This window comes from Trichomycterus rosablanca, chromosome 20, assembly GCF_030014385.1.
Source record: "Trichomycterus rosablanca isolate fTriRos1 chromosome 20, fTriRos1.hap1, whole genome shotgun sequence".
Lineage (NCBI taxonomy): Eukaryota > Metazoa > Chordata > Actinopteri > Siluriformes > Trichomycteridae > Trichomycterus > Trichomycterus rosablanca.
Genome location: NC_086007.1, coordinates 16,182,211 through 16,195,809, shown reverse-complemented (window position 1 = coordinate 16,195,809; position 13,599 = coordinate 16,182,211). Strand labels below are relative to the sequence as shown.

General features: G+C 45.1%; 1 protein-coding gene and 1 long non-coding RNA gene across 2 annotated transcripts in view; one reads left to right on the top strand and one right to left on the bottom strand.

Moving 5' to 3' along the window:
- Positions 1-5,860, top strand: part of aifm4 (apoptosis inducing factor mitochondria associated 4) — a 30,751-nt gene extending 24,891 nt beyond the window's left edge. Inside the window, exon 19 of the mRNA XM_063016787.1 lies at positions 4,845-5,860. Within this exon, the coding sequence (XP_062872857.1) occupies positions 4,845-4,878 (34 nt within the window). The 3' untranslated portion in view covers positions 4,879-5,860. The remainder of the gene's footprint in view (positions 1-4,844) is intronic.
- Positions 5,861-12,761: 6,901 nt separating this feature from the next.
- Positions 12,762-13,533, bottom strand: LOC134334572 (uncharacterized). Its single transcript, XR_010015498.1, has 2 exons — positions 13,354-13,533; positions 12,762-13,180 (listed from the first exon to the last, which is right to left on the bottom strand). It is a non-coding gene; the product is annotated as an uncharacterized LOC134334572 (long non-coding RNA).
- Between the last annotated feature and the right edge of the window lie 66 nt (positions 13,534-13,599).

The window sequence follows — 13,599 nt, the reverse complement described above, 5'->3', positions numbered from 1 at the left end:
CACAAGTGCCTGCCTAGCTTTGCGCCAGGCGGCGCGGCAGCGGCGGACATGAAGCTGTACAGACGGGACCGCTACCTGCTGCTCCTGCTCAGGAAAGAGCGGAGGAGGGTACCCGAACTGAGCTTCAAACGGTGACATGCCGATCGCCGAATGATGCAGGGTGTTGTGAGCAAACTCTGCCCACATCAGCTTATCCGACCACGTGGTCGGATTCCCTGCCGTCAGGCACCTGAGCATCTTGCTCAGATCCTGGATAAGCCTCTCCGACTGCCCATTCGACTCCGGGTGGTAACCGGAGGATAAGCTGGCCTTCGCGCCAATAAGTTGGCAAAAGGCCCGCCAGCACTGGCTCACAAACTGTGGGCCCCGATCTGACACAATGTCTGAGGGGACCCCATGTGCTCTCACCACATGATTCAGAATGATCTGCGCAGTGCCCATGGCGGATGGTAGCTTGGGCAGTGGGATAAAGAGGCAAGATTTGGTAAACCGGTCGACAATTACCAATACCGCCGTGAACCCTCTGGACTTAGGCAAGCCTGTCACAAAGTCCAGGGCAATGTGGGACCACGGTCTAGCCGGTATTGGCAACGGATGAAGAAGGCCCCTGGGGCGCTCTCTGGGACTCTTGTTAAGAGCACACACAGAGCAGGCACGGACAAAGTCACGTACCTCATTCTCCATCCCCGGCCACCAAAATCTTCGGCGCAGCAAGACCAGGGACTTAGTCACGCCTGGGTGCGCCGCAAATGGGGAAGCATGAGCCCACTCGAAGACCTGACGCCGTACGGATGAAGGTACGTACAGTCTGTCAGGAGGTCCCCCACCGGGGTCGGGTTCAGCCCGTTGGGCATCCCGAATGACCTTCGATATGCCCCATGTGACTGGGGCCGCTATCTGGGTCGAGGGGATCACGGGATCAGGTCCGGTCTCCGGCCTGGTCGGTTCCCACTGTCTAGACAGAGCGTCCGGTTTGACGTTTTTGGACCCCGGTCTATAAGACAGTGTAAAATTGAACCTTCCAAAAAATAAGGACCACCGGGCCTGACGGGAGTTCATCCTCTTGACTTGCTGGATGAATGACAGATTTTTGTGATCCGTCCAGACAAGAAAAGGATGTTTGGCCCCCTCGAGCCAGTGTCGCCACTCCTCTAACGCCAACTTAATGGCCAAGAGTTCCCTGTCTCCAACCGGGTAGTTCCGCTCGGCTGGAGTCAGGCGGTGCGAGAAGAAGGCACATGGATGTAGCTTCTTCCCCGGCCCCACTCTTTGGGACAAAACTGCCCCAGCCCCGACCTCGGATGCATCCACTTCGACAACGAAGGGTTCCTCTGGGTCGGGCAACTGCAAGACGGGAGCAGTTGTCAAGAGTGTTTTTAGCTTGTCGAAAGCTTGCTGGGCCTGCACCGTCCATTGGAACGGACCTTTGCCTGTGAGGTCCGTTAACGGAGCGGCGACTGAGCTAAAGTTCTTAATGAAACGCCGAAAAAAGTTTGCAAAGCCCAAAAACCTTTGCAGTTGGCGTAAAGAACTTGGAGTTGGCCACTTCTCCACAGCAGATACTTTAGCCGAGTCCATGCGCAGGGTGCCCTCGGACACTACAAACCCCAGAAACGAGACCGTGGGGGAGTGAAAGACTGACTTCTCCAGCTTGACAAACAGATGGTTGTCGAGCAAGAGCTGGAGAACTCGTCGGACATGCCCTATATGCTCGTCGATGGACTGACTAAAGATAAGAATATCGTCTAAGTAAACATAGACGAATTTACCAAGAGTCTCCCGCAAGACCTCATTGATAAATCTCTGGAAGACTGCGGGGGCATTCATTAACCCAAATGGCATCACCGAGTACTCATAGTGGCCAGTGGGCGTAATGAACGCAGTCTTCCACTCATCCCCCTGCCTGATCCGGATCAAATTGTACGCGCTGCGAAGATCGAGCTTTGAAAAAACCGATGCTCGCTGAAGGGCTTCGAAAGCCGTGGCCATCAGCGGCAGCGGGTACCGATCCTTGATCGTAACGGCATTCAGACCGCGATAATCGATACAGGGGCGCAGGGTGCCGTCCTTCTTGTTCACAAAAAAGAACCCTGCCCCAGCTGGGGAGGAGGAAGGACGGATGAACCCCTGTTTGAGCGCCTCACGCACATACTCCTCCATAGCAACCTTTTCTGGACCGGAGAGCGAAAAAAGGCGCCCCCTAGGAGGAGTAGTGCCGGGCAAAAGGTTGATGGCGCAATCGAACGGTCTGTGGGGGGGCAAGTCCTGCGCCCGGGACTTGCTAAAAACCTCCCGTAAATCATGGTACACAGGAGGAACAGCTGCCAAATCCGGAATCGCCATCTTGGGTTCGGACGGCTCGGGGCTCGCGCCGCCTTGCAGTAAGCACGAGTCCCGACACTGCGTTCCCCAGATAAAGATCGATCCGGTGGCCCAGTCGATCTGGGGGTTGTGTCTTTGCAGCCACGAATACCCCAAAACCACCTGGAGGTGAGGAACGTGAGTCACAAGAAAGGTGATCCGTTCCTCGTGGTTTTCCAGGCGCAACGTGAGAGGTCGCGTCTGGTGAGTTATCGGGCTGCCCGCTACAGGTCGGCCATCCACAGCATGGACCGACACTGGAGTTGTTAGCGGTTGGACCTCAATCCCCAGCCTGTGTACCAGGTTGATGTCTATGAAACTCTCCACCGCGCCTGAATCCACACAGACCCGAAGGTCTGTGTCTCCCAGGCCCCAAAGCAACCGGGCCTGCAGAAATAGTCCTTGGACAGGGATGGTAGTTCGGCTCACTCCCGAGTCCCTGGCTCGAGAGCGGCCTACTAGTTTAATGGCTGCCGGGGTCGGGCAGGCGGACCCGAAGCCGTTGGGGCACCAGCGCGAGCTGACCCCAACTGCATGGGTTCAGGATCCAGGACAGGCGGAGGAGAATTGGGAGAGACCTGCGAGCGGGTGAACGGGGAACAGGTGCCCCGTTCCCGGGCTCGCTGGCGAAGGCGGGTGTCTATGGCGGTGGCCAGGACATAGAAGTCCTTAAGAGTGGTAGGAGGGTCCCTGGTGGCCAGCTCGTCCTTCACTTTACCAGACAAACCACGATGGAATATGGCAGTAAGGGCCCCCTCGTCCCAACCGCACTCAGCCGCGAGCGTTCGAAACTCGATTACATAATCGGCTACTGACCGAGCACCTTGGGTAAGCTCGAGTAGACGAGGGCCTACCTCACGGCCACCCGAAGGGTGAAAAAAGGTCTCCTTTATAGCTTCCTTAAAGGAGCTTTCCGAAGAGCATTCCGGAGCATTTTGCTCCCAGAGGGCGGTAGCCCATTCTAAAGCTCGGCCAGTCAAAAGGGATATTATGTATGCAACCTTCGATCGCTCCGTGGGGTAGCGAGAGGGTTGCAGCTCGAACGCAAGGGCACACTGGAGGAGGAAGCCACGGCACCTCTTAGCCTCTCCCGAATACCTTTCGGGAGGCGAAATAGGGGTGTCGCGGTTTCCACACCCTCCGGAGTGGGTAGGAGAGTGGGCTGGGGGTTCAGGACCGGACCTAAGAATTGGCGGCTGCAGGGTGAGCGCAGCTACCCGCTGCGCCAACTCGTTTAGGGCCACCTCGTGCCTGCCTAACGCTACCCCTTGATGACGTAGAACGTCCGCAAGGGGTGGAACTTCTGCTGCGTCCATGGTATGGTCGCACCTTTCTGTCACGTGGGAAGAAAGGGACACAAATGCAGAAGTAAAATTATATGGAAAGATATTTTATTTATTTAATAAGGACAACAGAAAAGGTAAACAGCTAACATACAACAAAACAAAACCCAATCGGAAACTCCGACGGAAGCTGAAGAACACCGATCTGAAACAAGAGAGAAACGTTAAGCAACTGTAGAGTGTGGATTCGAACCGGGGATGTTGGCGTGACTACCGATTGCTTTCCGGAGTTGCCACCCAGCGGTTGGAGAATCCAATGTTCCGATTAACTAAAGGCACTGATGCCGGAATTACTACCAACGCCAAAACAGCGCTGAGTGAAAGCCGCTAAAGCTAAAGTTAGCGTTTAAAGAGACAGCGATAAGGAGTCTACCCAGCAACTACACGAAAGCTGGGCAGCTGTAGAGAGTGTGGATTCGAACCGGGGATGTTGGCGTGACTACCGATTGCTTTCCGGAGTCGCCACCCAGCGGTTGGAGAATCCAATGTTCTGATTAACTAAAGGCACTGATGCCTAGGATATAACCAGCGCTAATAGAGCACTGAGTGAGACCGCTAAGCTAATGCTAGCGCTGAAACAAACAGCAGTTCGAGGACTGCGCGGCGTCGCACCACACTATTTCTAAGAGGCAGAAAGAAAACCCTCACTACCTCAAACCTTGCGGTTTTACTTACCCGAATGGCCTAGCGCCACCAGGGCTACCACCTATGACTAAAAACAGTGTGGACGAGCTGCCACAAGAGACCACAAAACAAACAAAGGTGCGACACCCACTGCTGTGTAGAGCTGGCTTAAATAGTCAGCCCCACAGCTGCGGGTGATCAGCACTAATTGGGAGGCCTGGTATAAGAGGCCTTTGTTTGCTGAGCTCTGTAACGTCTGTTTCGCTGGGAACCCGGGGCACGTTCACCAGCTACCACAGACCTCGTTATAGCACTGTGTTAAAATAGGTTCTTAAATCCCTCAATCAGGACCAGGATATTTGGTTAATAGTTATTGAACAGGTAAATGAATAATTGTAGAAATGCAGAGTATGATTTATGTTTAGATATGTTTGTGACTAGAACAGAGTATGGTTGTTTAAATGAAATGTGGGTGCCAGGTTTGTAATATTCATACACTGCATTGTCTGGTTTCAGATCTGAGGATATCAGTTGGTTGCAGCTCCCCTAAAACCAGCATCTGCATTACCAGTAAATCCAGATAATCTTTTTGTTTTACAACCAACTCTTCTGTTGACTCATTTTTTAAATTTAATTTATTTAACTTTTATTTCATCAGTTGTGAACAGTCTTTGTCTAGAAACAAAGCAGATCTCATATTTGTTCAATTTATCAAATACATTCCTTTTTTTCTGGAATTTTCCTATTATATCTCCCAATCTAGTCATTTCTAATTTCCAATTGTGAATCCGCTGCCGTTTGCACAACCCCCAATCTGATCAAGGATAGCTGGATTACCATATGCCCCCTCCAACACGTGTCTAATCCGCGGCCACTTCTTATCACCTTCCAGTGCTGTACACAGAGCTGTATTGTAAAAGCCACGCTAACCTTTATCCATCGACTCCACCATCCCACCATTCACAGCGGCAGCAGGAAAAGACCCAATCTGATCTTCCCTTCCTTTAACATGGCCAATTGTGTATGTGTGGACACTCGACCAGGTTGGTGACTTAGCTGAGTGCTTGCTAAAGATTAGACCACTGCACCAAACAAGCACCATCAAATAAATTTGAAACACATTTTTATACCCAGAGCAGCTGGAGATTAGGCACCGGCTCCTGCACCAGCATTCGAACCACATCATTGATAAAAAGAGTCGGGCAAACATTTGGTATGTTGTTCTGGGTTTTCTACAGATGCTGTGGTTTTTTTCCACCTTACTAAAAACACACATGTAGGTGAACTGGTTGCTCTAAATTGCTCTAAATTACATTCTAATTAATGTGTGAATCAGTTAGTACAAGGTATTTTGTCACCTCATGCCTAGTGTAACCCTGCAACCCTAATCATTATATTCTGATTTTTTTTACTCTGCATTTACAACAAATTCCTTTAGTAGACTGATCAATAGTTAAGATAAACTTAATGTACAGCTAGATTCCTCTTGTCTTAAATGTAATTATAATTAAATAATATATTCTTACAAGTTGGAGACTTTTTGTTGTCCATTGTCTCATGTTCCATTTTGTCCAGTAATCAAGGGTGTCTTTAGAGATGTTGTAGCTGTATATTTTGTTTGTCCTTTCTGTAGCTGTATGGGAAACAAATGTGGATGTTTTATTAATAATACTTGTTGTGCTGTAGTGCTATTCAATGTAGTGAAATATGTGTAATATGTGTATTATTAATTGTATTATTTTATTTCATTTAATTTTTATCAACAGCTTTATCCTGGTCAGGATCACAGCTGGTCCCCTTTTACCCTTTTTACTAGAATAATAGACTGCTGCGCCACCAGAGCATTCTCAAGTTTGGATCATTTGTGCTATTTAATGATAATACTTTATGTTTAATACTCTAAATTTAATCTTAATCGGTAATCGATGTGGTAAAAAAGTGTTTAAAGGTTAATAATATAAGGTGCATTACGTTATTACTTAATTCATTTTGTGAACATCTATTTAATATAAACTTTTGGAAAAATCTTTTTGAAAGACTAAAGGATTGTGGGTTTTTTTTTTCTAATGTTAAAACAGCAATACATTTTTTAAACATTTGAGACTGTAAAGCATTTGTAATGTTGCTATTCCTTCTCACAACACTTGTGAAGTTTTGGCACCAAGGATACCAAACGATAAGTGATTCAGGTATTATTTTGATCTTTCTGCAAACATGTGTTACAGTGTGGAACATCATGGGTTGTCATTGTTGATTTTTGGTTTCAAAATTCTCCACACATTTTCTATTGGGGGCAGGTCAGGACTGCAGAAAGGACAGTCCAGTACCCGTACCCTTTTTCCCACAGCCATGCCCTTGTAATGTGTGCAGCATGTGGTTTTGCATTGTCTTGTTGAAAAATGCATGGACGTCCCTGGAAAAGATGTCGTCTTAAAGGCAGCACATGTTGCTCTAAAATCTCAATGTACTTTTCTGCATTAATGCTGCCATTACAGAAGTGTTAATGACCTTTGCCAAGGGCACTGACACAGCCCCATACCATGACAGATTTTGGCTTTTGGACCTGTAACCTAATAACAGTGTTGATGGTTCTTTTCACCTTTGGTCCAGTGTCCATTTTCATCCAAAAAAAAAGATTTAGAATACTGATTTGTCTGACCACAATGCACATTTCCACTGCATGACGGTGGACACTTCAGACTCCTCTGAGCCCAGAGAACACGACACCACTTCTGGACATGGTTAACATAAGGCTTAACATATGCTACTAGCCCTAAATTGCCCCCATCCCATAATTTTTTTGGAATGTGTTGCAGGGCTCAAATGCAGGAATTGATGTATTATAACAAATGAAATAAAGTTGTCCAGACAAAACATGAAATGTCTTGGGTTCATACTGTATGGAATGAAGATATGTGGGGGTTTTTAATAGCATTTTTCATTCTGTCCCAACTTTTTTGATTTGGGATTGTATAATCAGAATAATGCAGGAGTAGAGGTGAGTCATAAGTACTGGCATAAGGACTTTTGTTCTTTGATTGGAAAAGATATACAGTGTTTTAGTAGTTTCGTTGGTTTATTGATTTAAAAGTGACCAAGAGGTGCCCAGGTGGCACAGCGGGATATTCCACTAGCACACCACCTCCGAGATTCTGAACTCCTTGGTTCGGGCATAATTGGCAGTGCCTGCAGCATATACAAATTGGCCACCGTATCTGCAGGGTGGGGGCCGGACTATGTGTGGGTGGGTGTGTCTTCATACGTTGTGTAAGGACCCTGATTGGCAGACGAGACGCCTGTGCAGAATGCAGGGGCGAGAAGAGGAGCGCTGTGCACGTGTCGGAAGAGGCGTGTACAGGGATGTGCTCTCCTTGGATGCAATCGGGTATCTCTCAGCAGCGGAAGACAAATTGAGTGCGCTAAATCAGGAGGAAAATGGGGAGCAAATGTCTTTTTTTTTAAATGACCAAGAAACCATCAGGGGCATTTATACTATAGTAAAGATAGGGGGAAATGGAAAGTGAAAGGGGGCAAAGAGGAAAAAGGAAAAAGTTTAACATAGAAAAACTAAGCACAAAAAAAGAGATGAACTTTTGAGTGGGGGCTTGAAAATGGTAATGAAAATGAAAAAAAATTCTGATGGTGATGAAGATTATGTGATAATACTGGTGATGGAGATAAGTTATAAACTTGTTTAGTTGTAAAACTTTTGTACAATCATATAAGCTGTTTTTGACAACAACAGATTAATTAAAATGTGGCTCATCTGCTAAATGAATTTATCAGTGTGCCACGTTAACCGTTGTTGGCACACTTGCATTTCTCTGAAGCTGTGATACTGGGCCACTCTGGTCTGGTCTTCTGCTGGCGTGCAAACCATTCTTTACCATTTAACATTAATACGAACAGAAAACACATTATTAAACACATCATGAAAAATAACTATATACATGCAAGCAAACACCATCTAATTATAACGACGAACCGGCTGGTCGCCATAATAAATTTACAAAGATTTTACTTCAAAAATCACTTATTTTGGTCCCATTTAACTTTAGGTTTAACGATAGAAACGTTTACTATTAATGCTACCGTTTAAAAGCTTAGCAGTAATAAAGCTGTGAACAGCAGTATTAATGCTGTAAATGTTGATGAGCGCTAGATGGCAGCACTGAGGCGCGATCAGTCTCGATATCTTGTTTCTGCTGCTCGTCACTCCGCTGCTGCTGCCACCTGCGGATAACCAACTCCTTCCTTCCTTACAGCTGCTCTTTGGTCTTTATTTTAGTGATTATTTGGCTTTGATAAAGTTTGTTCATACACTGAAATGATTTATAATGGTAGAAAAAACTGAGGTTTACCTTTTGTTTGTTACATGTAACAATGCCCAGGACTAAGCACTTAAAATAAACATGCCTTTTATTTTATTTTTTTAACTAAAAGTGTGTTTTTTATTTAATGATTTTAAAACTTTTATATTTTTTCCGGACATCGGGGGTAGCCTGTTAAACAACTTTATTTCTTTCTCAGTTTTTCTCTTTTCGTTTTCTATCCACCTTTTCTGTTTCACTGATGTGTAAAATATGCATTTTTTCCCCAATTGTCCTCACAGTCTAGTTGTATCCAATTACCCGATTGCATTATGCTTCCTCTGTACTGATGAATATTCTCCTGAATAGCCGACTGCATATTTTCACCTGCACGAGACGAGTTCATACATGGATCAGCTTTGTGTACGGGGAGACACACCCTGATCACACATTATCCCCCGACTCTGTGCAGGTGCCATCAATCTGCCAGCAGAGGTTGTAATTGCATAAGTTATGAGGAATCCCCTCCGGCACCCTCTCTTGAACCACTAGCCACTCATTGTTCTTGTAGCCGGTAGCAGAGCTGAGATTTGAAGCAATGAGTTTGAGATGTCAGCTTTGAAATGTGTGCCTTTTACAAGAATTTAACTGAAAAAACAGCTTTTTTTATCAGCACCTTATCAGCTTGATAAATTTGCTGATTGTTGTAAATATGCGCTAATATTTAATTTAACGCCTCAAAAAACTTTGGACAAGGGCAGTATAAGGCTGGAAGTTTTCCTTTTAAAAATACATTACACAATACATGTGTGCCTTTTTTTTTTACATATAAAGTAACCTGGTAATCTAGTTTTAGAAGTGAATTTTTTCATCATCCTTCCATTATGCAAGGTTTCATCTGCACACCATTTATGATGGTAACAATCTGGATGGTTCTTTTATAGATCTGAAGTGAAAAATAACCATTTAGATTGTTAGATTGATAAAAGCATCCACTTTTGTGGAGGGGTCAGGGCTCCAGGCTTGCCAGTCCAATACGTGTAATCTCTTTTTCTGCAGCCATGCTTTTGTATTGTGTGCAGCATGTGGTTTTACATTGTTTTGTTGGAAAAAATACATGGGCGTGAAAGGTGTTGTCTTAAATTACCTTTGCCAAGGGCACTGACACAACCCCACACCATGACATTTACATTTTCGGCATTTAGCAGATGCTCTCACCAGAGTGACTTACAGAAGTGCTTCCATAGTAAACATTACCTTACTCTAGTTTAAATGACAGACCCTGGCTTTTGGACTCTCTGCTGATAACAGCCTGTGTAGTGATAACTCAGTACTTCTTATACAGTTTGAAGCTCCTTTTGAACTGAACGCTTTCATTCCCTATGGTTTGGAATCTCACTTAAATTGTCTGAATTCCCTGTGTATTCCACTTCACAGTAAACTACTAGTGTGATTGAAATACACATATGCACCTATCAATACCATCTGAGGACAAAACGTTCATGCACATTCAATCCCACACCAGGATTGAATGTGCATGAACCCTAACCCTAACCCTTTTCTCTGGTTTCTCCTATCTTACAAAGAGAACGGGTGAGTAAATAGGTAAGTTTGTTATTCCTGCCTTGTAGCTAGTGTTTTCAAGTAAATTCTGGACCAAGTGAGACCCTGGTCTGTATCAAGACTAGTAGTACAAAAGCAAAAACATACACAACAATTAAAACTGAAAGGTTCCTGTGCATTACATACAGTGTATCACAAAAGTGAGTACACCCCTCACATTTCTGCAAATATTTCATTATATCTTTTCATGGGACAACACTATAGACATGAAACTTGGATATAACTTAGAGTAGTCAGTGTACAACTTGTATAGCAGTGTAGATTTACTGTCTTCTGAAAATAACTCAACACACAGCCATTAATGTCTAAATAGCTGGCAACATAAGTAAGTACACCCCACAGTGAACATGTCCAAATTGTGCCCAAATGTGTCGTTGTCCCTCCCTGGTGTCATGTGTCAAGGTCCCAGGTGTAAATGGGGAGCAGGGCTGTTAAATTTTGTGTTTTGGGTACAATTCTCTCATACTGGCCACTGGATATTCAACATGGCACCTCATGGCAAAGAACTCTCTGAGGATGTGAGAAATAGAATTGTTGCTCTCCACAAAGATGGCCTGGGCTATAAGAAGATTGCTAACACCTTGAAACTGAGCTACAGCATGGTGGCCAAGGTCATACAGCGGTTTTCCAGGACAGGTTCCACTCGGAACAGGCTTCGCCAGGGTCGACCAAAGAAGTTGAGTCCACGTGTTCGGCGTCATATCCAGAGGTTGGCTTTAAAAAATAGACACATGAGTGCTGCCAGCATTGCTGCAGAGGTTGAAGACGTGGGAGGTCAGCCTGTCAGTGCTCAGACCATACGCCGCACACTGCATCAACTCGGTCTGCATGGTCGTCATCCCAGAAGGAAGCTGACTCACAAGAAAGCCCGCAAACAGTTTGCTGAAAACAAGCAGTCCAAGAACATGGATTACTGGAATGCCCTGTGGTCTGATGAGACCAAGATAAACTTGTTTGGCTCAGATGGTGTCCAGCATGTGTGGCGGCGCCCTGGTGAGAAGTACCAAGACAACTGTATCTTGCCTACAGTCAAGCATGGTGGTGGTAGCATCATGGTCTTGGGCTGCATGAGTGCTGCTGGCACTGGGGAGCTGCAGTTCATTGAGGGAAACATGAATTCCAACATGTACTGTGACATTCTGAAACAGAGCATGATCCCCTCCCTTCGAAAACTGCCTTGCTGAGGAAGCTGAAGGTAAAGGTGATGGACTAAACCCAATTGAGCACCTGTGGCGCATCCTCAAGTGGAAGGTGGAGGAGTTCAAGGTGTCTAACATCCACCAGCTCCATGATGTCCTCATGGAGGAGTGGAAGAGGATTCCAGTAGCAACCTGTGCAGCTCTGGTGAATTCCATGCCCAGGAGGGTTAAGGCAGTGCTGGATAATAATGGTGGTCACACAAAATATTGACACTTTGGGCACAATTTGGACATGTTCACTGTGGGGTGTACTCACTTATGTTGCCAGCCATTTAGACATTAATGGCTGTGTGTTGAGTTACTTTCAGAAGACAGTAAATCTACACTGCTATACAAGTTGTACACTGACTACTCTAAGTTATATCCAAGTTTCATGTCTATAGTGTTGTCCCATGAAAAGATATAATGAAATATTTGCAGAAATGTGAGGGGTGTACTCACTTTTGTGATACACTGTATAATGGATAACCGTAGCAGCAAACAGTGTAGTTATAAGGAATGACTGAATGTGCATAAGGTGTAGTTTCTATATGAAGTAAGAATTAAATAGTAATTAAATGCTTTAATAGTTAAGTGACAAGTATTGCACAATGAGTTGCACACACATGTATACACACCAGTGGCGGCTGCTGGTCTTTCAAAGAGGGGAAGCTCATTGTCGGCTTACGTCATAAAATTTGTCAATTTATTTATACATAAATTCTGCCCTCCGTTCCTTTTCAAGAAAATGGCCTGAACTCGAACAAGGAAATGTTGAAATTATGTTAAACTGAAACAAATACTATGAGTGTGTTATATTTACACAATGAACAATGGAAATGGTCAAGTAATTTCACCAAGCAAATACCAAGAAATGGGTTGCAGTTTGTCTTTCGACTTCACTTGCAAAATCCGCAATGGGACTGAAGCTCCCATTGATTAAGTGATGGTGTAGATCTCAAAATAGCTGTCAATCAAAATGCGATTCAGCCTTTTGACTGATCCTCCAATCATCTTGCAGAAGCTCCACAGCTCCATTCACCCCCAGAGACGCTCAGCGTCCAGGGGCGGGACAAAATCATGGCATTTATCCAATGACCGGCGAGTTTTGAAGCAATGAAAAAAAACATTCCATGCAGTCCCATTGAAGTGAATAGACACTCAGCTTCTATGGGCAAATGCATTGACGCTACGGGAATGTATGAGAAGTTAACAAAATCGAGTCAGTCGATTTGTGATAAGTAGCTGATTCTGAACGAACTCGTCTTCGAGATGAACGTGTCTAACGCATTTGTAGTCAATGAAATGTTAACACAACTGTACATATTTGACCATTTAATTTTTGACATTTTAGGGGAAGCTGAGCTTCCCTTGCAGTCTTAGAGAAATCGCCACTGATACACACATACTTATACATCCACATACACCTACTCTGCCGGGTAGAGTTGTAGAGTATTATGGCTCTGGGGACAAAGGACCTTCTTAGCCTGTCTGTGGAGTAGCTCTGTGACAGCCTGTCACTGAACATACTCCTCTGTCTCGTACAGTCTCATGACTGTCATTGTTCAGTGGAATTTACTCAGGGTCTTTCTTGTGCCACTGTTACCAGTCGTTTCAGCTCAATGCTGACCACTGCCCCAGCTCGCCTAATCAGTTTTTGTGAGCAATTGGGTAAGTGCATAAAACTCTGCAGTGGACTGGGACCCTGTCTTTCTACCTTGCACCACGTTGCACCTTGAACCTGCAAACACACAAAGACCATGATCTGGATGAAGCAGTTACTTATGTGTAAAAAACATTAACTTTAGTTTATTGTCATAATTGTAATAAATGTTTTATTTACATGAGCCCTAAACACAGTGAGAACCTGAATCATAATCGCCCTGGTATAAACCATGGGCCCAGAGGACCCACCTCTAAAAACAAGCAGAAGGTGGATTGACTATGAATTGCCCTTATGTGTGAGGAATACAAATCTGTGTGTCCGTTGCCCTGAGATGGTTCGTAGCCTCATCTAAAATGTATCCCCACCTCTGCTCCTTGGTTCCGGGCTGGGTCCAAGTTCAACAGGTCAGTGAAACTGAAATATTGACGAGTTTGTAGGACATGTAGGTCATGGTCAGAGGCGAAAATAATGCGTACAGTAATACAGTACCTGTA